The sequence below is a fragment of the Ptychodera flava genome, chromosome 21 (genome assembly GCF_041260155.1).
Source record: "Ptychodera flava strain L36383 chromosome 21, AS_Pfla_20210202, whole genome shotgun sequence".
Classification (NCBI taxonomy): Eukaryota; Metazoa; Hemichordata; class Enteropneusta; family Ptychoderidae; genus Ptychodera; species Ptychodera flava.
The window spans coordinates 33988472-34014603 of NC_091948.1; the positions used below are offsets into that span (position 1 = coordinate 33988472).

The 26132-nt window shown below is 38.3% G+C and overlaps 2 protein-coding genes across 2 annotated transcripts; one reads left to right on the top strand and one right to left on the bottom strand.

The window, feature by feature from the left end:
• Nucleotides 1–9503: 9503 nt before the first annotated feature.
• LOC139122073 (uncharacterized) lies at nucleotides 9504–14009 on the bottom strand. Its single transcript, XM_070687450.1, has 2 exons — nucleotides 11741–14009; nucleotides 9504–10382 (listed from the first exon to the last, which is right to left on the bottom strand). The coding sequence occupies exon 1, from the start codon at nucleotides 13217–13219 to the stop codon at nucleotides 11981–11983; it is 1239 nt and encodes a 412-aa protein (XP_070543551.1). The 5' UTR covers nucleotides 13220–14009; the 3' UTR covers nucleotides 9504–10382; nucleotides 11741–11980.
• Nucleotides 14010–18245: 4236 nt separating this feature from the next.
• On the top strand, nucleotides 18246–25560 carry LOC139122074 (uncharacterized). The gene is made up of 3 exons (XM_070687452.1): nucleotides 18246–19797; nucleotides 22342–22453; nucleotides 24114–25560. The coding sequence occupies exons 1-3, from the start codon at nucleotides 18340–18342 to the stop codon at nucleotides 24461–24463; spliced, it is 1920 nt and encodes a 639-aa protein (XP_070543553.1). The 5' UTR covers nucleotides 18246–18339; the 3' UTR covers nucleotides 24464–25560.
• The last annotated feature ends 572 nt before the right edge of the window (nucleotides 25561–26132 follow it).

Sequence of the window (26132 nt, forward strand, 5' to 3'; positions counted from 1 at the left end):
TGAGCCACGAAAATCCAACCGCACTGAAAATACTCGCGACAGACAAGGTTGAAGGTGCACATGATATTTCCGATTTGTACCTGTCAGTTCACAGGTCATGATCGTGTCTGGTGGCACCTATGCGGTGCGGGTTTCAGATACAATGTGCCATCTAGGGTAAGTCAAACTTTCGCTTAGGTTGTTAAAGGAAGTTTAGCTCTATATTAGGCAAGCCAGGAAGGAAAATATACGAGCAGACGACGGAAAATACCTTTGAAATGTACTTTTATTCGTACAGCAACAAAATCACGAACGAGTTACGACACTACAGCTTACAGTGTACTCACTTCATGTTTTCACTAATCCGCTTACTGAGATGGTAAATTCGGCATATTTGACGTCTGGGAACATGTATAATTCTTCGAGATAAACTGACTGGTACGGGTATTATATCCACTGTATGTGCATTCATAGATGTCGCAGAGCTGCTTGCTCTGTGCTCTCAGCTGTTCATACTCGACAAGAGTTTGAGCGTGGCGCGAGTATTTTGACCCGATTTTGGCGGCCTCATAAAATAATCGCAATCATACCAATCCATAATCCAATAACACTAGGTCAAAATTTGTAAGACAATAGTTGTAAACATAGACACAAAACAGCACAGAACACACAGTAAATAGACGGTACACAAACAAAGTCAAATTCATGAAAGAAAGATATATGGACCTCTGGCCAAAAGACCAAGAAGTGATGTCAGGTGTTTCGAAAATAGTAAGCGCATCCTGCCCCACATGTGGCACCCGCCATATATCAATCTGTAAGTCAGATAGGTAGTGGTCACTAACTAAGGCCCCATGTCACCGATGCCATCAGTGATCATTTGTCGAAGAGAGATATCGTATTTATCAACCAGCTTGCGATACCTGCCAAAAAAGCGTTTGAATGTAGAGACAAGTCTTGCTCTGGTGTAACCTTGATTTAACAGTTAAAACACGAAAACACACCCATTTTGTGGACTCCCGCCTATGTTTTACATCCATTGTCATTTTAAACTAAAAATAAATCTTCTTCAAATTGTGAAAACCTGTGTCGACATCGTAATATTTAAATGTTTGCTGTAAAAGTTCTCCATATACCTCCTTTGCAGTGGAATGGCCCAATAGCGGAATAATATCAAGAAGTGATATGGTTGTCATCACTCCTTAGCAACCAACTTTTTATAAGTACAGCCTGGAGGAAGCAAGGTCGATTTCAAGTTGATTTCGTCGCTAATTTCGGAGCGTCTGTAGGAAAACAGTCATAACCAAAGCATGCATGTATGATAAAGGGGTTATTACACGAAGTTAGGGCGATACCGCGTCGTATTCTCGTGATGTGTCCGTATTTTGACTCGTTGCTGCGCAACTCGTAAAAATACGGACACATCACGAGAATACGACGCGGTATCGCCCTAACTTCGTGTAATAACCCCTAATTATTAATATGAATGTTACAGAATATTAAAACTTTTTTTACACACAATGTCGTCTACTTTGTGTAAATGCTGTCTGAAAACTCCATTGTTGTGATAATTATGATTATTAATAAATTATGATTATGATTGATAAAGTCATATTTTACACATTGTAATGTGCTTATGTGAACAACCCTCTGGAAACCCTCATACAGTTTCACAATCTATGCCAAAATATACAAGTGACTCTATTGCCCAGGTCGTCATTTTCATTGCAATATTTTGCAATGAGAGGTACCAGTTTTTGCAGACGGGTAAAGTGGATACAACACAAGAAAATTCAAGGCTCACAAACATGCCACTTTTAATAAACGATAGTAAACCTTTTGAAATCGTTGCCTTTGGCGAACCTGGAAGGCCCCACTTGAGATAACCAGAGCATTTTGTCGGCAGCGTGACCTTGAGCATCAATCAATATTCATCCACCAGAAAGAAAATATTAGGCAGTAAACTACATATATATGTGCTGCCAAACTCGGGTCAAAATAAATTTAATTTATGTGTGCGCATACTAACTACCAGTATTTTCGTGAGCAGCGCAGCGAGCGGTAGAAAAGGGGTAGGGGACCAGATTAGCTTTGGCTTAGCAATCAGACCACGAAACATCGAGCGTTGGATTTAGTTGCACGGCTTCCGACTCAGTACTTCAAGGATGGCATTTAGTGGTGAAATTACGATTATCGTCTATGGTTATTCTTCACACGTGACAGACTATCCCTAATTCGTATGGACGACAGGGGCTCAAAAATAAATGATTTTTCATAGACATAAGATGATTGCTTCGGTAAACCAAACAGGTCAAATTACTCCATAGGCTAACGAAATCAAGTTTGATATATAAGCTTATTCAATGCAATCACTTCGCTCGTACTCTATTGACCAATGACAGCCATGCTCACAATATAACCCATGCCTGACCCTATTTTGGTGAGCAGCGCAGCCAGCGGTAGAAATGGGGCAGGGGACCTGACTTTTGTTTGAGGGGTTTACTCAGACTACCTGCACTCGCCGGTGCTATTTGAAGTTCACATTCCCGTTTCACGGCCTTCTCGCCAAAACTAAGCACACAACGTTAAAGTTTGATGTCTGAGTAAACTTTATGGACAGGACAAAACCAGACTTGGAAAAGAAAAACTTAAGAGTACTAGTATCATCAGTTCAATTCCTGATGAACTATAATCGAAATATATTTACAACCTGTCACGCTAGATTCAGTGAAATGTTTTGCACAGTCCCTCTATCCACGTGGATAGAGGGACTGTGGTTTTTGAAATTTGGCTTTCCTTATCTAAACGAAGAGTAAATCGATTTGCGGCGTCTCGGGTGTGTGCGTCTGCACTGTTACAGGTGTTCATTTGTCGTCACTATGTTGTTTCAATGCCCGACAGTGGGTCTCCATTTTCATTCCAATATTTTGCAATGAGAGGTAACAGTATTTTCAGACAGGAAAAGTTGATACAACATAAGAAAATTGATAACATTGGCAGGCTCACAAACATAAAAATTTTACAAACGATAGTAAGCCATTTAAATCGTTGCCTTGGCGAACCTGGAAGGCCTCGCTTGAGATAACTAGAGCATTTTATCGGCAGCGTGACTTTGAGCTTCAATCAATATTCATCCACAAGAAAGAAAATATTGAATTGGCAGAAAATAGTAGGTTTTACCAGTAAACTACATATTATATGTACTGCCTAACTCGTGTCACAATAAAATTTAATTTATGCGTACTAGAAAAACAATCATAAATTTGTACCCCAAATGGAACGGGAAATGTTACTCCACCGTTACACCTTTGCAGTATGCTGTTAGCGAGGCAAAAATGAAAAGATGTCGTGTGTCTTTGGATAAAAATTGTTGCATTTCGGTCGGGTGTTTATTTGTGTTAAACGCTAAACCTTGGGTTAGGGTTGTATTTTCTAACGTCTTGGGTTTTTTAGGGGTCCAGCGTCAGTCATCTGTCACATTCAAAGCTTCTTATTCAGAACGCCCGTCAGATTCATTCTCTATAGTTGGTGTAAAGGTCGCCAGAGATGATTTGAATAAGATTTGTTCAAATTGGGATGAAATATGCAAATTTGTATTTTGAGGCAAATATGCTAATTTTGTCAAAAATCTTCTCCTTAACGGCGTGTCGGACAGCTTCAATATTTGATATCAATGTCCGTAGATATAACCTTACTTAGATTTGTTCAAATTGTGATGATATTTGCAAATTTTGTATTTTGAAGGTATTTCTTGTCATTTTTGGTCAAAAAATCTTTCAAAATCTTCAAAACTGCCAATCAAACAGCTTTGGTATTTGGAGTATATGTGCCAAGGGATAGCTTATTTCAGATTTGTTTAAATTATGCAGAAATATACAAATTTGCGTTTTAAGATAACTTTTTCATTTTGGATCAAAACGTTTTTCACGAAAACCGCTTGTCTGATGGCTTTGATATTTGCTACACAGGTTTATAGAAATGATCAAAATGTGATATATTGAACTTATGGTGAAATCTGCAATTTGGTGTTTGCCAGTGTAACGAGTATTGGATGAAATCTTCGGTCTTAAGTCTTCGATCTTCGGTTAATTGGGTCTTCGATCTGAGTTTTGTATTCGTCTGAATTTCCAGCAACAATATTCAATGTTATAATCGTCGATCTACTGATCAATGCCAGTGTTACATGAATGTATATAATGATCCATGTCTATGGATCGATGATGATGGTTGTCATGGTAATTGTTATGCAGAAGAGGGAAATTTGAAAGAAAGAAGGGGGATTTTGTTTTCTTTTAAAGTTCGTATAACAGGACATCAAATGAGGTCTAACTAGCAGTGTCATTCAGGTCTAAGTAGAATTTAAAACAACAATAGAGGCATCTTGAAGCACTGCTTAGTGGTGGTACCTGGCTGCAAAATTGTTGCGCTACGGTGATGCGGTCGGTGATTTTTGGTTTTTGCGACTTCGCTCACCAGTAGCGCTACAATGCCGATGGCCCTGTAGAGGTGAAAATAAGCGCACCCCATTGGACAAGCAATCATGCGATTCAGTGTTAAACCGACACAAACATGTCTAATGGCCAGGCATTAAAGATTGATCTACAAGGTTTGTCTGTTGGAGGTAAACTCAGATACAGACTACAGTGACTGCAATCATTCTATAAAAAGTTTGCGGGATGACCGTACCGTTACCCTAAATCCACTTTGAAAAATCAGCTGATGCATGATACTCGTTAATGGATGTACAGTGAGCTATTATTTATGCAAAGTATGCTAATGAGCATAGTTGAATATGCAAATCAATATATGAGACGTGTCATCATCAATGGAGAGTGTTAATTTTTAAACTCGCGCACTTTCTAAATGTGATACCAACCAAAGACCTTGACCGTCTCTTCATGTTTCTAATCATACACAAACCCTAAAAGACCCCGAAACTTAGACTCTCATTTTATGGAAACCCTGAACGCTCTCAATGTAGAACTTCATGCGGTCACTTCAAACAACTGATTTTTTACGCATATGGAAAAATGCTACGGCGCTGTCGGCTCCCGATAGACACGGCACACAAGAGATGCATGCATGAAGACAATAAGTCCTACTACGTTTATTAAATAATGTGATTCACGGTGAAATGCTGTGTAATGTAAACCATAAAATACAGTAGATACAAGAACATTTCGGAAATACACACGATATGGTTCGGCATAATGTTAGAGAAAAGAAATAATTAGTCAAATATTACAATAAGAATTATTGGACTAACCATGGACCCTAATAGATTCACGGACCGAGTTCGTGTTCATACACCATTCCTTTAGCAAATAAAATTAACACATTCCGTGATAATTTCATCTGTAAGTATCTTTAATTCGAATTTACAGGAAACCACATTACGGTCGAACTCACGAGGCAAACTGGGAAATGGCTACCGCAGCTTCTTGGCGTCCACTGTGGTCTGGGCTGAGATACACTCTATAGATCGGCTACAAGGTTACAGTTGACTAGTAACCTCTAAGATGAAATTCGCACTATTGTTCAAACAGACGATAAAAGACTGCTTACCTTTGATTGTGACTGAACCAGGATTGCAAACAGTGCAATCGTTAAATTGGAAACAACAGTGCCACTAAGAAAATGATATGGAATCTGATTGTTTTCTATTTCAAATCCTAGATATGAAAATTATTCTAAAACTATAAGATTCTTGCGAGAGATATAGGCAGATAAGAAATGTATATGGACAAAGGTATGTGGTTTAACGATGAAACAAATTCAAATTAGAAATCTATGAGATTCCCGTTAGTTCTTTTCAGGAACACCGACTTTTAACATATTAACTCCATGAACAGTAGTTTTGTATACTAAATTACAACTGCCTCAGTAAAGATTACCTATGTGTCTACCCCAGACAGAGTTTCAATCACACGTGGGCGCTTCAACGCGGCTGAAGCGGCTTTCAGCATATATTTATAATAACATTATGAGTAAAAGCTACAGCGTAGGCTGACTGTTACTCTCTCTCTCTCTCTCTCTCTCTCTCTCTCTCTCTCTCTCTCTCTCTCTCTCTATATATATATATATATATATATATATATATATATATATATATATATATATATATATATATATATATATATTCAGGGCTCGAAATTAGCGGTAGTCCCGCGTCTAAAGACTACCAACTTTTCCCTGGGGTACCAAAGTCCATGAAATGGTAGCCCACACGGACTACCAAAACCTGGGACATGAAATACTTGGCGTGCGATGTCCGTCACTTTGGGACAAGCTACAGTGGAATTTGATTGAGTGTCCGGTTTGCCTTGCAGAGCTCGACCAGTCTACATGTTGCTTATCATTAGAAAAGTAAACATTTGCAACAAATTCAGTCTTCGTCTTTGGTTGGTGTTAGATTACAGCGCGCAGCAAACGTTTCCCGTACAATGTCTCGTCACGATCACTGCAGTCGTTTCAGCATGTCACTCACAACAAACATAACACTGCACTACATGCACATCACCAGTTTTCTTTTAGGTGTTTACTTTTAAATTGGGAACTTTATGAAGAAACAAGTAAATTCTTTTTAAAAACTTTTCTTCTTCTCTCGATGTCAGCAATCACGGCAACAGTTCCTTCAGCATGCAGTCTGTAGCATTGCCAGTGCAGTCTACTCTATGAACAAGTTTGACACCATACAACACTGAATATTGTCAACCAGAAAATGCTAAACTCTCCTGCATGAAACTTTAATCCCGCTTTATCTTTTATCTCAGCTAAATGAAACTTTCTCAATTGACACTTCTCTGAGCTACAAAATAGACTTGAAGATTTTGCACATGCAAGTGCAATTCAAATCAACACGGTACATTTTGTGCCATTGAATAACACACCCAGTGTTTCTGAAATAATTACAATATTTTGGCACTTAATTTCCCGGGCAACATCATACACGGCAACGGGTCAGCATTGAGGGGACGGTGATATCTCTCTGCAGCCTTCAAAATATTCTTTACCCAGTGAAGAAATACAATGTTCTACTATAATAAAACGCCCAGAGTCAGCCCGGTTGATGTTGAGGACTTTCCTCGAGATATAGATCCGACACTCGAAAAATATGCCAGTGAGTTTTGTCTGAGTTGTACCAAATCAAAGTACACAAATAGCTGAAAGAAAACTTTGATGATGTGCTATAGCTATAGTGCGGTGTCAAGCTTGTTGTGCATGAGTGGCATGCTGAAACGACTGTCATGATTGTAGACTAGACAGTGTATGGGAAACGTTCGCCGCGCGCGCTGTATAATCTAACATCAAAGACTCAATTTGTTGCAAATGTTTACTTTTCTAATGATAAGCAACATGTAGACTTGTCGAGCTCTGCAAGGCAAAACGGACACTCGATCAAATTCCACTGTAAATGCAGTAACATGGAGTTTCATTTGTTTGAAGCAATTATCCTTTCATCTGTGAAGAGTTTTTTTCTGGTGACTATGACAAGTTTCACTGCTATGTTGTTGTTTTCACAAGATACAGAGCATTTGATACTAAAATGTTGAGTTGCTTTTCCGTGTGCAGTCTTTGCATGCCAGTTCACACTATGCTGTTGATCGGCAGCATACAAGCCGTACTTGTGTCAAGTTTTAGGGTTTTGATGGTGGAATTTCACAAAACTGTCACTTCTATATCAAGAGATTGTGCAATCAGTTTGATTTGAAATAGTAATATAAAACACTGAATCAATTAAGCTTGGCTGAGTTTCGCTGTCTTTTATCTATGGTTGTTGATCAGTATCAGTGTATTACATTCTGTATAGAGAGACTCGGGTGTAGCAAGGTATGCCAGTTCATAAAGATCATGAGAATATTTTTTTCTGTTTTTTATTTACTCAAGTTACAATTTCTTTGCATGTATAAGCTGATTTTGAAAGTGATAGAAAGTGTTAAAAGTGTACATAAATTAGCATAAATTAAGCGTTCGTGACACATAACATGGGGTTTCTCGAGTTGAAGCCCCTGGTTTTACTACTATTTTGTGTTGCTGAATCAGGGCTTATACTCGACAAGTACAGTATCCCTAAACTAAAATATCATGGACTACCAGACACTGTCACTGGGCTACCAACTTCAGAAAATGGTAGCCCAAGTGGACTACCAGGGTAAAAAGTTAATTTCGAGCCCTGTATATATATATATATATATATATATATATATATATATATATATATATATATATATATATATATATATATATATATATATGATACATAAGACACACTGCAGATTCATTGCAATAGAGATTAATTGCACCACCAAGTTTCGAGCAACCAACTTGCATAAAGTTTGACTTATTGATACCATGTGCCGTACGCTACGACGCATCTTTGGCCAGCGATTTCTTAAAATTGACCAGCATGGAAGAAAACCAACAAAATACATGAAATACTAATACAAACTAGGGTGATTTTTACTATCCGTTGTCGTACATGATACATTTCGTCTGTGTCATGACAACTTGATATTGTCGAAGAAATGCGTTTATTCTCAGCTAGTCAGTTGACCGTTGAATCACGTCCACTATCGCAGTTACTATTGTAATTATAGACAAAACAAAATAAATGCATGAATGAATGATGGGTCATATGTGATCATCGCATGATTGTTCTAAGGGTGGGAGAGCAATGAATTTACCTGTCATATTGTTTTGAACTTCTCGAAATAAATGCTAAAATTTTGATATCTTGTTGACCCGGACCACTTAGAAACCATTTAAATCAAATGTTTACTGGTATAGGGTCACCTTATTGTTCTTACAAACTATTAGCAAACCAATAAAGAAATATCTTCATTGCTATGAACGTTCAAATGTATCCTATGTAACGTTTTAGTGTTACAGTAATCTGTGTTTGGCACAGATGTGTTTTGTGAATTGTCCACACTGCTCCCTTCTTACACCACGTCACTATCAGCTGTAAAATGTTCCCTCCAGATTTCTCTCCGCCAACCAACCCCTTCCTCTGCTCACAGCACACAGCAATCACAGCCTCAATAAAGATTGTAGACCTCACTAAGTCCATTTTTTGTCCCATCCACACATTAGTATTAATCACTTAAAGGTAAACAGTCACCTGTAATCTAGGGGGTAAATCAGTCTATTTCAGAGAATTTGCTTCGAAAGGAATTTTGAGAATCTCTGATCTCTTCGATATGGACAAAGCAAAACCATGGCCAATAATTGAAGGGGCACATTTCTCCTTGTTACACAAACTTAAGTGGATCGGTCTAATCTCCGCCATTCCAGGCGATCTTAAACAAAAAGAAAAGGAGTAGACGATATTCACATTCTGATAAACGAGACACCAAATGTATTAGAGGGCCTATCAAGACACATTGTTAAGAATGAATTGACAAGCAGGATCTTTACCGCACCGGCGAGCCAAGCAAAACTGGAAGAAGTTTTGAATTCAGGTACTCTGGATTGGAAAAAAATGTATAAATTAATGCTGAAGATGACCATCGACAGCAAAATGAGGAAATTCCAATTTAAATTACAACGTAATATTCTTTATACCAATGAAAAACTTCACAAACTAAATCCCAATAAATTTCCAACCCTCTGTGTACATTCTGCATGAACGAAGTTGAAAGCTATGAACATTTATTTTATGCATGCTCATTTTCAGTGTCCCTTTGGAGGAATCTATTACTTTATTGGGGAGACGCTCTAGAGTTGAGCTCACCACCAAGCAAACTCTGCTTGGTTATTTCAGATCCGAATGAATCTCTGTTAGTTAACTTTATTAGTTTACTTGTGAGAAAACACACCTATTACTGTAAAATGAACGGTGTTAAGCCAAGTTTTGCAGGATTGGTGTCTTTCATACGACGGATATATCAGATAGAGAACTTCATTGCAAAAAAGAATAACAAGATGACAGTGCACTTGGAAAAGTGGTCTCCTATATTATTATTTGTGCGATAATTGATGTATTTACAGAGAAAAACTAGTACACTAGCATAAAGAATTGTAACATTATAAGGAAAATACCCAATAAAATTCTTTAAATATAAAAAAAACAAAAAACCAGTCACCTGTAATCTAAATATGCCTATATATGGTCAAAGGGGCGTTCCTTGATATGCAAAATGCCCATGTGAGGGCGCTGTTTTTAAAAAGCGGCCACCCGCTTAAAATCTGTGATTGGTTAGATTTTCTCTTTCCATGGTACCTGTGGCAAAATTGGAACAGGTGATAGTATACCTTTAAGCCATTATTCCTTTGGGCCTTGGATCCATGCTGATCCGCATTCTTCGAGAATTCTGCTCTCACTTTCGGCCTTGAAGGATGAATCAACACTTTGTGCAGTTGCCTGACCATGGCTAAAAGTCATCCCGATGCAGACAACCAACCTTAAAGTTATAAAAATGCATTTATTTGTGAAACGTTCCAAGGAGTCAATGTTTCCTCAAACACAAGTCAAAGTTGCCATAATTTTGAGAATTTGAAATGTGAATTATGAGACTGACAGCTTTGAGACCTATTGAAATGCTAAAAACGTATTGAACTCCTTCAAGTTAAGAACCCAACATCATCGATTTCAATTAAACGCATCAAGATAGTTACTCCCAGATTTGGGCTTGCATGTACGTAAAACTAGGTCTGGAAATTTGGAGAAAATCCTCTTTTGAAAACCAACCATTTACCTCAGGTGGAGTTGTTCTGCATTTCAATAAAAGTATATTGATATCATAATTATGGAATATGAAACAATATTAAAATAACCGATTAGGTATTTCATTCGGGTTTAGCTTCTTTTCCGCTCTGCAATACTTGGAAAATTACGTGACGGGTCGTATTTGACGGTGTTTCAATGCAACGTTTTTGGGAGAGCTATTTCATTTCATGCATGCATTGTGTTTTATGGATGACAGTGTAGGAGACAAATTTACCAATGATAATGGCAATGTCGTCGTTCAGTTTTCCTTGCCTGATGAACATCGGTTTTAAAGACAGTAGTAACGAAGATGGTTGGTTAAGTTATCTTGACACAGGTTTTCCAGTACAATCGGTTCATTAACCCTTTTTCTAGGGTAAAATCATTGCAGGTTAAATGAACTCTGACTATAGCAACCTGTTGATGAGTTACATAAAGGGCACACAGAACAGTATATCTGCAAATCTACAGTGTATCATTCTTTGGTAACACTTAGAAGCATAACATCATTGTGACCTAATTCCTCTTCCAAGTCAAATTAATTTCAATGATTGGAAAGTTCCTTTAATGAGGTCTTCATTCTTACCAAACACATAGTTGTAATCTTTAAATTGTGCACAGAGAGTGCCATGTCTTACGTATTTTACGACAGTAAGTTATTATTGGCGTCAACGGATACATCTCTATGAACATTTATGAATATTTCCAGTGTAACTAGTGCATTTTACTTTTACAGCCAATTCCATCTGAACGTCCCAGTACCAATAAGATAAACACAATTCATATATCTTTCAGAATATTTTCCTAATATTTCATGCATGATCTCTCGTTTTGCTCATAATGGCAAGTATTTCTGAATAGCGACAACATATGATACCCACTGTAACAATCAGCAACGGCGGTGACGATGATAGCAAAACAATGATAAATTATTGAATCTTCGTTTGTATTATATCTTGATTTGAGAATACCAGGGCCATTCAGTGAAACAACGGAATTGACAATCAGTACACTTGAAGTTCAAAGCCGCTGTGTGAAACGAGCCATACGTACCGAAGTTCACAGCCACTGTGTGAAATGAGCCATGCTTGCCGAAATTCCAAAGAGAATCATAACACCGCCCTCATCTGATAACAGAAGATAAATATATCGGTAACAACGATTTTGTTATACCTGTGAGAGAACTACGAGTTTTGTAAGGTTGAATTTGAGTCACAGAGCTAGTCAGTTAGCCAATTTACATAGGATGCACTCAAATATATTTTACACACACATAGTTACTAATGTATTATACTAGTCATTATAGTCCTGCAATTTAGCCCGCCAGATTGGGATTTGCAAATTCGACTTGACTGGTATCCGCAAACCCCGAAAATTAGGGATACCCGATGAACATACCCGACTGTGTAAATCACGTGACCTTATCTCAGGGAAATCGTCGCTGAGCGCTGGACCGCGCGAATGTGAAAAAGGAACAAAAGCTTTGGCTTCTGGTCTCAATGTGCTAGATTGGGATTCAAAGGCTCGGTCGACATTGGAAACCTTGGGTGGAGCGTCATTGGGGCCCTCCCCTGAATTTAGCGAGTGCGTAAGATGGTACGAGGCATTGTCGAAATGCGGTTCTTCAAGCCTCGGTACGATGCTCTCAGGCAATGAACATGTGCATGGGCGAACTTCCGAGAGACAATCATTACATTTTTGAGCAAATTTGCTAATGGTGGTGTGGTCAGTAATGCCCTCGTAAAGTTGGCTGTGTTGGCTAGTGCTTGGGGAGTACTGATGGCAGGGCAAGGGATGTTGTATTTTGTTACAAAATGAATCGTTTATCCCTGATAATATTGTACCTGCACAAAGATCAATTGAACGCCCTTCTGTTTGGGTGCTCTTACTACACAATGTGACACAATTAAAAGTTTGTACAGTAGTATCTAAGAATGTTGTTGGTGCATGAAACGAAGAGTCCTGTCCCACAATGTTACACTGAATTGCTACTGAAGTAAAATTACAAGATTCATGTACAGATACAAATGAGTATTTGTCTTTTTCATCTTTGAATACCTGGCCGGATTTCGACTTTCTGTTCTTGTCTTCTCTGTATGTGGGATCGTTGTACGGACATTTGGACTTCGGGTGGTCAACCCGCTGATTGCGATATTTGAAGCACGCACTGCATATGTGGCTATATTTGCAGGATTTGTCGTTGCATTTGCCGTCTTGCCAAGCCCAACAATACTGGACGCTGTCATCATTATTCTTGTTAGCGCGTGACGCTCGCCCTTGTTTCTTCTCAGATGCGCGCGGATATAAATAAAGTTCTTTCAAATCCGTGCCGTCGCTGTCCCAGGATCGGCGACCGTACTCTATGTCCTGTAGGAATGCTCCATGGAATTTAAGGACAGCGTCCCATGGGAAGACGGATGCGTACCGCATTAGCATGTTAAGGTGTTGCAACCGTAACCGTTTTTCCTTGTCTGTGACATCTGACGAAAGTAAAATCGCAGTGAACCCTTCCACAAATTCGTTGAGCGTCATATTGTCGAAAGTGATTTCTTTGCCAGCCCCGAACGGTCTTGGTTGAGCAGCTATGTGAGGCCATGCAACGGAGCGAGTTGTATTGTCCTTTCTGGTCAAAAAACGCTGCGACTTACCGGGTTTAGGTTGTTTGCTCTGGTTGAAGAACTCTGGCACATACTGCCGTTGGAGATCTCGTAAGTCTTGTTGTAACTGTCCGTCCGCTGTTATCAGGCGACGCAAGTCTGCTGCATTGGTGACGTTGGTTATGTTTCCGCGCTTTCATCGATGGACTCCCCGGAGGGCCTTTGGACATCACTGAACATCGGGAAATTTGCTTTATTAGTAGCGTCCGCAGCAGGTGAAGCATCTTCCCTGCCGGTGTGGATCTTTCCGTCTACCTGGTTTTTAATGGATTGGACTTCGAGACGTAGATTCTGGAACTCTTGAAGTAAGGTGGATGCGACGGCCTCGACAGTAGGCTCGAAGTTCGACGGGGTTCCGTCTGCTGCAATGGGTGTCTGCTTGCCACCGCGACTTTTTCCGGCGTTCTTTCCACCTGTCTTTCCTTTACCTTTGGAAGCCATGACAGAAAACATGGGTTGTGGCGTCGAGTCAAACGATAAATGGATGAATAAAGCGATATATGAGTGAATAACCGGTGCACAGATGACTATTTTACGATCGAGTCACCTTGTAGTTAATGTTACTGAAAATGAGCGTGCAGCACCTCGTCCTGGTGAGGTATGAGCACCCCACCCGCCCGCAAAGCTAATTAACCCCTTAGAGGGCGCCCTCGAGTGATGACGCCCTCAAAGGGCCACCATGAAGGGTATTGTTGACAACAATGGAATCAGAGAGGGAATTGAACGCAGTTAGCAATAGTCCTCGCCCGATATGTCAGAACACATTTTAGAGATTTTTGGATAAGTGGTTCGTTTCGGTGATGGGAGATTGTGTCATGGTGTGGACTGTTACTGTAATTGTTTTGATAAGCCTACCAGAAAGTTCACTATCAAGATCACATTTGGTTGGTGAACGATTGGGTAGGTATACTGAAAAATTGTATACTTAATATATAATCGTGCATGCTTAGTACGATCGCAACGTGGATGTTTGCTCCGGTTTGCCCCAGGTAATGTATGCAAACTGATATATATATATCAAGTCACGATCAATTCCTTCTTGAATAGAAAATCACGAATCGGAGTATATGCCGCAGGGCGAGAAGTCCAATGACACTAGATAAAAAGACGTATCATTTTGTTTTGAAATAATGTTCTTTGGTAAGCAGCGCTTCTTTGTGTTGATCAAATACTTAACACGGTAGGTTCTGTTATATTCATTTGTAAGTGATACGGTATTTACTTATGATACCTGTTTTGATATTTTAAAGAACAGTATCCACAGTTTCCGAATGAGAAATGTTCTTAAATGTATATTTGTTGAATGTACATTTTCACCCAGTGATAAAGAGGAGTTCAGCTAAATAAATAACACTAATGAAAATGTATACATAATCAAATCTTGAAATACTTTCCCAACTCATGTAGTAGGATACGGATCAACAGGGTTAATACATTTTGCAAGGCAATATCAAGTGTAGTATTTTCAAAATAGTTTTCTATATTGTTGTATCTTATCACATCTTCAGATCAAACGTTTAAATGAATTATGTTGATACCGACGCTTTGTCGATGAATGACTTGCAAGAGATTACTTCCAAGCTATTCATTTTGTTGAACGTTCCTTACAGCTAGTACATTCTGGTCAACAAATATTACGGAGGTTGATTGGTATCTTGCTTTCTCTACCTCTATGTTTGGACTTTTTGCTTTTCGAAATCTTGTGAATCTAATGTTTCTTAAAGTTTTGTCTCTTGCTGCAAATTTCAACTTACATTACAAAACTACGAAAGATTTCCCCTTTTTGTTATTTACAGACAGATGTTGTGTATCGTCAAATCAACTTTGAGAAGCAAATGACATTTTTAGGCGAAGATTTGGCAATTAATTGTAACGACATGAGTTCCTTGTGGATTACTTCGACAATAGCAAGAACAATATCGATTTGAGAAAACCAACGTATAATTATGAAGATTGCAGCTACTGCATGTATTGAAGCAGCTGCAATAATTGTAGCCCACTGGCCGTGCGTCGGCTTTTTCTGTCATGTTGGCTGTGTAGCACTAGCCCCGTACTATTTAAGGAACTTTGAACCAGAACTCTAAATTTGAACCTGAACAAGACATACATTTATTCGCCGAAATAAAAGTTGCTGCCCAAGCCAATCTTTATTTCCTACAATTTTCGCCCATTTTTGTCGCTCTCTTCTGTACGTAAATGATAATTGTTTAGGAGCACCTTTCTATAAATAAGGCCAAAAAAAAAAAAATTGTGTGTTTCCTGTAACATGCTCTTCAGAAATAGGGTAGGTAGGTAGGAAAATTTTTTTTTTTTTGGTAATTTTTTTTTCTCTGCAAAAAAGAAAATGTGAAAATTTTAATACCCTTCGACAAGGGTCAAGGCATCGTCATTGTCAACACAAAAGATTACATACACGAATGCAAAAGACAATTACGCAACACTCAGTATTATACACAACTAGACAGTGACGACACAGAACAAACAGTAAACAAAGTACACGAACTATTAAACAAAATGTACGAGAACAAACACATCGACCATGATACTTATAAGTATCTCGATCCAAAAAACATAAAAATCCGTACCCCGCATTGGTACTTATTGCCTAAAATTCACAAACCGCCGCCTGAAAACTCAACGTTTGCAGGGAGACCAATATACTCGGAGTGGCTGCTCCAGTCCCACTAACAGAATTTCAGAATTCCTGGATTACTTCATAAAACCACTGGTCCAGCAACAACCGTCAAATATAAAAGACACAACAAACTTCATACAAGAAATAGAAAAAACAAATTTCCCCCAACATGCATTTCTTGTAACACTCGACGTGGTGTCGATGGACACAAACACAATTCACGACGAAGCGATTCGGCTAGTCAGTGAAACATTTAACTCACAAACCTCGCTTCAAACAAATTACGGCATCAAAAAACCACCCACGGAAGACTTAATAGAAATGCTTTCACTAATTCTAAAACACAACAGTTTTGAATTTAACAAGCAATATTTCCACCAAACCCGCGGCTGCAGCATGGGGATCGAATGCCTCGCCAGAGATAGCAGACATTGCTTTTCATGAACTTGAAAAGAAAATAATCGTAAACAACCACAACAACATTCACTTCTGGAAAAAATTCAGAGATGATGTCTTTGCAATCTTTCTGGGAACACAAAACCGAACTCACTAACTTCATTCAAAAAATCCACACAATGCACCCAACGTTTAAGTTTTCATACGAAAACTCAACACAAGAAATTACATTCCTAGATGTAGTAGTTTTCAAGGTGCAAGATACCACAAGAAAATATCCTCGACATCAAAACACATACTAAACCAACAGACACATTCCAATTTCTTCAAAGAAAATCGTGTCACCCGAGCAGCAACATTTAATGGCTTTATCAAAGGTGAAATCCTTAGATACGCTCGCACTTGAAACAACAATGACGACTTTACTAAAAAAGTCGCTTTCTTTAGAAACAAACTACTCGACAGAGAATACAAAAACAATGAAATCACGAATATAACAGAAAAAATAAACCACAGTATTCGTAATACACTAACAAACTGTACAAGTACACGTAAAGAAACAACAAACAAACTCATCTTCAGTACAACATACAGCCCTTACATAGCAAAACAAAAGATCTTAAGGGAAGTCTTTTGAAACATTTGGCTGAACTGGAGAAGGACTCAACACTAAGGAATCTATTCCCAGAATCACCAATCATTGCTTACAAGAGAAACAAAAACCTAAAAGACACACTAGCCAAAACAAAATTTTCAGAAGTAAAGAAACAAAAAACAAACAAACCAGACCACCAAACGGACTCACAACGAGACCCAAACATTGATATTCTTGCCTCGCTATTCGAAGAGCAAGATCACTAAAAATACATTAAAATAAATTTTCACAAACACAAACTAACGAAAGAATCTACATTGCGACTGATGAGAAACCACACCCTGGGTTTCGAAACGCAAGCGTCAAAGGGCCACTCATCAACTTTGTAACACCCACGCGTGGTAACACCATAGGTCCGGCTGCGTCTCGCCATAAGCTTTCCCCACACAAACAAAACAGTACCGTACACACTAATCCAAACTTCCCTACAAATATCCGAGGCGAAACAAACCTTTTCATTAACACAAACAATCGGATAAGAATGTAGGAACACATTTTTTAAACGAATCAAACACAAACTCGACACAAAAACATTTTGGATAGTTAGGTGGGGAGCCTCTTTCACACTTTTTACAATCGCCATAAGCTTTCCCACACAAACAAAACATTACCGTACACACTAATCCAAACTTCCCTACAAATATCCGAGGTGAAACAAACATTTTCATTAACACAAAAAATCGGATAAGAATATAGGAACACATTTTTGAAACGAATTAACACAAACTCGACACAAAACATTTTGGATAGTTAGGTGGGGAGCCTCTCACACTTTTTACATTTTTTCTTGAACGTGATCGCATTTCTCACATGTTACGGAAAACACGCTTGCACAAGCAGTCGCTATTGTTGTTTAATGACGTCATGAAATCACGCGTGATTTAAAACTTTTCCCAGCCAATCTCGCGGGATTTGTTTTCAAGGTCCAAAAAAAAGTTTAGGGTCGGGGGGTTTGAACTAGGTAGGTCGGGTTACCGAAACACACAATTTTTTTTTTAGGCCTAATGTAACATCGCATGCGGAAATGCGACAATATGACTCTGAGGACAGGCTACAGCTCTTCACATTGCAAATACTAGGATTTAGGCAAGCATGTATCTAATGACGTGTACGCCCTCCATCGCCAACATTGGTCGTCTATATACTAGTACAGCTTAACATAATTATTTGCATACGCTGTGGGAGCATGCGTGCATTTCGGATAGAGGTGGAGAATATAAATTGAGTACGGTTGTGAATGAGTCAGATGTAGAACTATAGTGCAGACTGTGCTGTACATGATCTCATTTAGCTCCTAGGCCCCGCAAACATGTGGTTGTTCAATAAGTACAAACCAGACAGACGAACAATCGAAGAAGATATGATAGCTGAACAGTCAACTTGTCCGCAAAGGAAGATAGCAAATGTGGTAACCCCGGACAGTATTCCAGAATTCATTATACCGCAGTTTTCACGACAGAAAGATCATGAATCTTGCGGTGGACATTTTTCCGATTGTAATTCGAACAGTTCAGTAGATTACAGTGGAACCTGTGGAAAGCTGTGTTTACGCAGTTCACAACACCAGTTATCAAGACCAAGTAGTCCCATGATCTGTGAGCATCGTGCTACATCTCCTCTTGGTTCTCCAACTTGCAGTACACCATTGTCACTCAGCCCTCGTAGTCCTCACAGTCCCAGTGCCTTGTTTCAGTTTGACTGTTCTAATGTAAGTGTGGACAGTGACAGCAACACGGAAAGTTCGCGTACTTCTTTAAGTCTGCAGCCATTACCTTTGTATTCGCCGACGCAATGTCGACGTCGTGATAACCACCTTAACACGGATTCATCCAGCCCAGCTGAATCACCGCTTATTTGCCGAGCTCGACGGAAACTTTCTCGGGCTGATGAGTCTCTTTACAACTCGTCAAACGGTTCAACGGGCCCGATATGCGATTCGGTCGAGCAAGAAAACGAACTGGTTTACACTCCGACTCGTGAACGTAAAACGTCATCGGGATTTTCTCCTCTGAATAAACTGCGTGGCTTGGCAAAACACAACATTTCAAATAGCTCTTGCAGCTCGTATTCATACAAATGTAACACATTGCCAAAAGACCATTCCAAACGGAAGTCACCGAAAAACTTACGGCGACCACGCAATCTATACGAAAGACGACGGTCATCACTTGATGTTTCCCTCTTTTCAGAAATCTCCGAGCAATTTTCGTCAACAGATGCTAGCTCCGTAGAACCAAGCCCTGTAGTCATGCGACGTAACAGCAGTGACGTGGTTCACACAGGAAATTTTAATCCACGAGCTCTACATCGCCGTAATGGTTCGCCGCATCCAGAATGGTTCATGAGTCGACTACAAAAGCAGCCGTCTGTGGATCTTGGAGAATTGAAATTTGCCTTGGAGTATTTCTGGGAAACAAGACAACTGAAAGTCGTCATCATCAAAGCGGAACGTATAGGGAGCTTCAACTCATTGCCGCATAATACGAATTCATATGTCAAGCTCTACCTGATGCCTGGAAAGCAACAACGTAAGCACACTCGTACTATTAAACGTACCAAAGATCCCATTTTCAACGAAGAATTTTACTTCGATGGCCTGAATGCATCGGATTTTCGTCATCTGAAGCTAAGAATGAAAACGTTCAATAAAAGTTCCAACTTAAAAAGAGACGAGTTCCTAGGTGAAGTTCAGTTATTGCTCGGAACGATGGATTTTTCTCACGAAGTTCGTATGTGGAAAGATTTACAACCGAAAAGCGACACTGAGGTGAGTTTGTCCCTGTTTTCGAAGATTTAAGTAAATGTAATGACGATGGTTAGAGGCATTATATTTTACAGCAAGGGATGAATATTTACAAACAGGTATTGAAATCTAAGAGTGATGAGGTGATAAATAGTGCACAACATCAACTCTGCTCACATGCAGGTAAGATTAAACATTCAGAGAAAGGTTTTACGATCTGTACTAAGAAATCCAGTTCCCTGCAGAATTGTCACTATGCATAGCTGAACATACACTGCTGTTTAAAGTTTGGACCTCATGCAAACTCTTGTAATTAAGTGTTAATTGGTGGTGCCTTTTAGATAAGGATAACAGTTTCCCCTCCCTTCGTCATAAAATTATTTTGTCATGGTAAAGCAAGACGGAACAGGAAAAATCCGTTTTGTCGAGAAGTCACACAAAAAATCATCCATTTGCATTATTTTTGACCTGTGTACATTTACCATCGTCATTTTGTACCCCCATTAAAGTATTCCAAGTTTTCTTGATAAAAAAAAGTAAAAAATGAGCGACTTTGTTACTTTTAGTCTAACACAATACGTAATGTAGGTACGCGTAATTACTGTAAGATCTCATTAACTGTTGACATCACTCCAATGTCCCAGTAATCTTTCCTGGTGAGCATTTCGTTGTCACGTTGTAATGACGTCACAACGAATGCATCCGGCTGAATCACGCGGCTTTGAATACAGTCAATCCAAAGATGAGAATCGAATCTGAATAAACATCCTGGTTGTTCGTTGTCCGTTTCGGTTGTCAAATGATATGATTTTCTGCTTACTACTAATACTTGGCAGACAAAGAACTGACAACGCATTTTTCCAACATGATCAAAAGGCTTTTAAACCACAAGCCGTAGCAAAATTGATACCATGTGGATCAAGCACAGAAGCCGCAGAAACTGTAAAGACGCTGTTTATATGTGCTAGTGATAACAAAAGCTTGGGACAATCATAAAGCTACTCAACATTTAGGAGAATCCCGAACAGAACCTCAGAGCTGTTTTAATTTATCACATCGTAGCTGTAGTTAGATTAGGAAAAGCTGTAACACTGGACCTGCATATTCGTTCTACCACTCCTAACGATTGCTTCTCTGCAGACCTTTGCGCCTGTGTCCAACTGTACATTTGTGGATTCCATTGATATCTTTAAAATGGGATTGTAAATCAGTACAGAGAATGCATACTGGGCGAAATGTAGACCGGCCCACTTTTCACTGGATCCACTTCATAATAAAAAACTTCCCAATATTACTGATTTCATAAGAGTAGCCGTAGTTTTGCAATAAATTGTTCCATAAGAAGTATTGTCTTGACAACCATTCACATATGTTACGTTATGAAACAGGCTAACAGAAGCCTTGGTTTTTAGAAGGTAGGGTAGATTAGAGACACTTACTAGAAAGCCTCCGATTGGAAGGTTATCGAATCAAATTTGACCTTGTAATATCCTGGAAAAATTACATTACTTTGAAGGATTGTGATTATTTTCATTAGTTTACAATCGCACAAGACTTGACAATTAATCTTCAGCTTTTGTAAAATTCGATGCTTACACACGATGTCCACAATTAGTGTGTGTGTGTGTGTGTGTGTGTGTGTTTGTGTGTGTGTGTGTTCGTCCGTCCCTCCGTCCCTCCGTCCACAGACGGATTTTGTTCCTGTCATGACTTAAAAACCATTAATCAGAATTTCATGCAATTTATTGCATAGCATCAGCATGGAAAAATCTAGATCTGATCAAATTTTGGTTGATATGGTCTGCATAATTGATGACAATTTTCATAATTAATGAATTTGTGCATTTGGCCTTCTCTCAAAAATTATTACTCAACCCAATTTGATGTAAGTATATAAGTAATCAAACAGATCTATGGTCTTATCATGTTAAAGTTTGGTGGGCGTTGCTTTCAGATTATGTGTTCATTTGCATATTTAATGAACATCTGTAATAGACTCTATATCAACATTGAGTGTATTGATCATATAGTTCTACTACACTTTGTAAGTCTGCTTGACATAGAGCATATGAACCTCAAAGGTCCTGGTGACAACAGTTGTTCAGTCAAGTGTAAAAGACCAATTTGTATTCCATACTAAGTGCATAGGTCTATTCAATGTGTACAGAATCGTATTTCTGTAGGTTGTATGTATAGTATTCACATACTCAATGGCGCTTTAGAATGTTGAAGTCAATCTTCTGTAAGGATAGATGACTTCTGTGTCCTACTTTGAGGCAAGGAATGAGTATGACCGCATACTTGGATTGATTTAGCTTGTGGCTTTTCACTGGTGAATATTCAGCGGAACGTGCCTGATTTCAAGTCTGCATGTCAACAACAAACTATTACATATCATAAAACATGTTCGAGGTTGGGCCGCTCGCTCCGTATCAACAGGATACAAGGCAAATCGTCTTTAATTATAAAGGGCCCCCAAGGCTATACAAAGGTTGTTTAGCAGTCTCCACTCCCGATTTTTAACAAATACGCCCACAGCTTAATTTTCCCTTTCTGTGTCTTTACTAGGATCTGGGTATGCTCAACGTCTCTGCTTGCTATCAACCCAGGCAGAAACGTATCATTGTGACAATCGTCAAGGGCAAAGATTTACCACGTAATGGAATAACTGGCGCGCCTGGTGAGTAGAATTTGGTATTTCACTGACATAAATAAAACCATTATCTATGGAAAACAGTCAAAAAACAGACTTTAAGTGCTTTTACCGAAGTTTAGCAACTTAGTCCACATCTCTCAAAGATGTTATTACATAAATTCATATCACGTTCAGAAATGAATTGTACGTAACGATAAGTTAACGTTAATATTCAATTTTGCTGTCATTTCAAAGAAAACTATGAAGACCGAATGAATGGTTCTTGTTTCATAAGTCCGCATCATTAATTTAAAACGTGTGATGACGCACGTTTTGACCTTGCTCTCGCAAATTTAGCGGATTTCAGCAAAATTAGGCAGAATGAAAATGATCAAGTATTTTTAGCAGCAAACACCTTCCGGAACGTCTCCTTCAGTGGTCGACTCGTAAACCAGAAACCAAATATTTTAAAAATATCCCATGTCAGGAAAAGTAATGGTTCTTTGAAGAGGTAGACATAGGCGGGAACGTATGAATCATACTTTACAAACACACGAATAATTGATGGCTTCAGGGAAATACCACAATACTTAGCGAGGCTGATCTTATAGTACTTGTCCAGAAAATAGGCAAATATTATGAATGTTACTTGACCTGCATAGTCATGAAAAGAAGCATATATGAACAATATGACACATTCACAACTATATAGGATATAGGATATAAGAAATACACTTTGTTCATCATTTGCGAATTTACTTGGTCTCTCTTTTTATCGCGTTGAGGGTAAACTTTTCGAGAAATCTTTTGATAGAAAAATTTAAACCTTGTTTGGCGAAATAAAGCATGAGAGCAAATTTATATTTGTACAGCCAACTTAATGGAATGCAAGCTTCATTGTTGCATAGAAGCCGTTGTAGAAATTGTTAAAAAGTTGTTTCTGTCTTTTCCGACGTAAGCAAATGGGGTAACCTCTTCAAAAGCTTTATCGGATAATACTTTTCAGCTTACTCATACAAAAGTTCCTACACGAAATTTCTGGGCAAATATTTTTCTTCAGTGGAGAATGAAACCCGTCTTTTATGAATCCCATGACGTCAAACAATGTTGATATTTTCAATTATTTTATGATGGCCAACTGCAGGAATCAATTTTGGTTCAATTACATAATTTACACAAATATTTACAGATAGATACAAGCCGCATCAATCCTGGAATGCATGGATAAATTCTAACTCCAAGGCGATGATGACGTCAATGTGACGCATACTGTATAATGCCTTTTTTCATATCACTATTTTGCCTCTTCCGCGATATGTAGAATTCGACCTTCAGTTTGAAAGCCTATGTGTTTCACTTTAGATTTGATGATAGGTTTGTTGAGAAAGTTGAAGTATGAGCCTCATTTCAGAATATTTCTTGGTAAAAGGATAAAATAATAATTTACTGGCACCACGGAGCAGTTGCAGAATGTTTGAAAAGCCAGGCGCATTCATCAATAGTGAGCGTTTGATTAGATAATATTCGTATGCTATTGCTTCAGGAATTCCCAAGTGATACTATAAATTCCTATTCAAATAAAGGTATTACTGGCGTTTCTTGTCAAATAAATCTTTCCTTACGCTATCCGACTATCATCGAATCGGATCACCAAGGTAAATGGGCTGTAAGATCGTTCTGAACGCTGTATCTTATTTTCCTTTAGATCCGTATGTGAAAGTTGAATACTCTGTGTCGGACAGCACAAAGACAACAAGACTCAACATACGTAAGCAAACTCGTGTACGGAAGAAAACGTCCACCCCTGTCTTCAAGGAAGCGTTTACATTCTCCGTCGGGAATTGCAGCCTTCAAGATATCGAGAACAATACCAGCATTGTCATGACAGTATATGATCGTGATCGAATTCGAACTGATGAACCTATTGGGGAAGTTCGGCTTGGCAGTCAAGCGACTGAGGATAGTGAACTGGAACATTGGAGTAAGATATTAAACACACCTGATCAACCCGTTCCACAATGGCACAATCTAATGGAACTTGACGAGGAAATCTGAAGAGGACCTTGTGTCAGTATTTATCTTTAACCATTACACGTTAATTTAGTCATAGATAATTATCAAGAATAAATAAGTACACACCATTTATGTTTTATGCTACCTGACGTTTACACTAAAAAAAATAATATTTCAGTTGGAATAGATTCTACCGCGTACTGTATTACACTAATAGATATGAAAGCCGTGATTGACGCTATATATAGCGGGCATATTTTTTCATCTGTTTCTCCAAAAGTAGACAGTGATTCATGGATCACCATACTTACTTTGCATATTCATATTTACTGTTGTAATACTTACTTTGGTGCTTATAACGTAAAATATTTACCATCCATGTGTACTTTACACATTGCTCCTCGTCTGGGTCAACTAACTGTTCAACTTTAATAGCCGGAAGCCCTCTGAATTTGTTAATGTTTTATTAAATCTATAAATCTATTTGATTCATGTGATATGGCTAACCATAGAAGCATAAATTCATGAAAGTATTTGGTCATTTCGATGTTATCAATATTACCAAGCCCTCATTTACCAACAGAAATGTAAAATTATACCTAATAAATGGTAGATAATTATTGTAATTCAATTTCCGTGAAGTTGGTATATTTTTCATACGATTCCTGAGCAAGCAAGCGTGTTACATTACGATTTCATCTGTTGCTGGCAATGAAGATAATGGAGCAGGTTTGACCTTTAGAGATCAGCCGTACAAGTATTTGTCGTTGCATGAATAGGTAACAAACGATGGCCGTCCTCTCTCTCATCCCAGTTTCTTATGAAATCAATATGTCATTATCTTGGAAATATGAAACTGTTCGATTTATCGTCTTATATTTTAAAATTTGTGTCAGCGAGAAAGTTGAGTTCGTAATTTAGTGTTGGCTAAATTAATATTTCTATTTTCGACACGCAACAAATTGGTAATGAAGCTAATGTTTAGTGCAATCTTTCTTCAGTCGTTTTAATCTAATTACAAAAAGCATTGTATTTTGTTGATATATATATTCAGGTTTTGCATCTATAGGTTATTACTATTCCTACGTGACAATGTCACGGCATTTGTATGATTTAAATAAAATCAAATGTTCACTGATAATACGAATAAGTCTTTGAGCTACTTCGTGAGAACAAGTAAGACGACAGGTGCAGAAAAGAGATTTACATTATACAATCGTCTGCAAAAGTCTGAGAAGATAAATGTTCATTCAAAATTGATTGCACATGGCCGTTGGCTGCCAAAAAATAGGGAGGGTATAACAATTTTGTCAGTTCATTTACGGCGGTATTGGAGCATCGTATAGGCCTATAGAATACAATTCAATTATTATTATTCATGAGATGTCATTACTATTCATGAGGGCATGTATATCTCTCTTGGACTACGTGTTACTGTTAAGAGTCTCTCCAGCTCTTCTCAAGCTTTTGTACCACGGTAGGGGAATAAAGTAGCATCTTTAGATCAAGTAGCATCTGTTATATATATATATATATATATATATATATATATATATATATATATATATATATATATATATATATATATATATATATATATATATATACTCGCCATATATCAATCTGTAAGTCAGATAGGTAGTGGTCACTAACTAAGGTCGAATGTCACCGATGCCATCAGCGATCATTTGTCGAAGAGAGATATTGTATT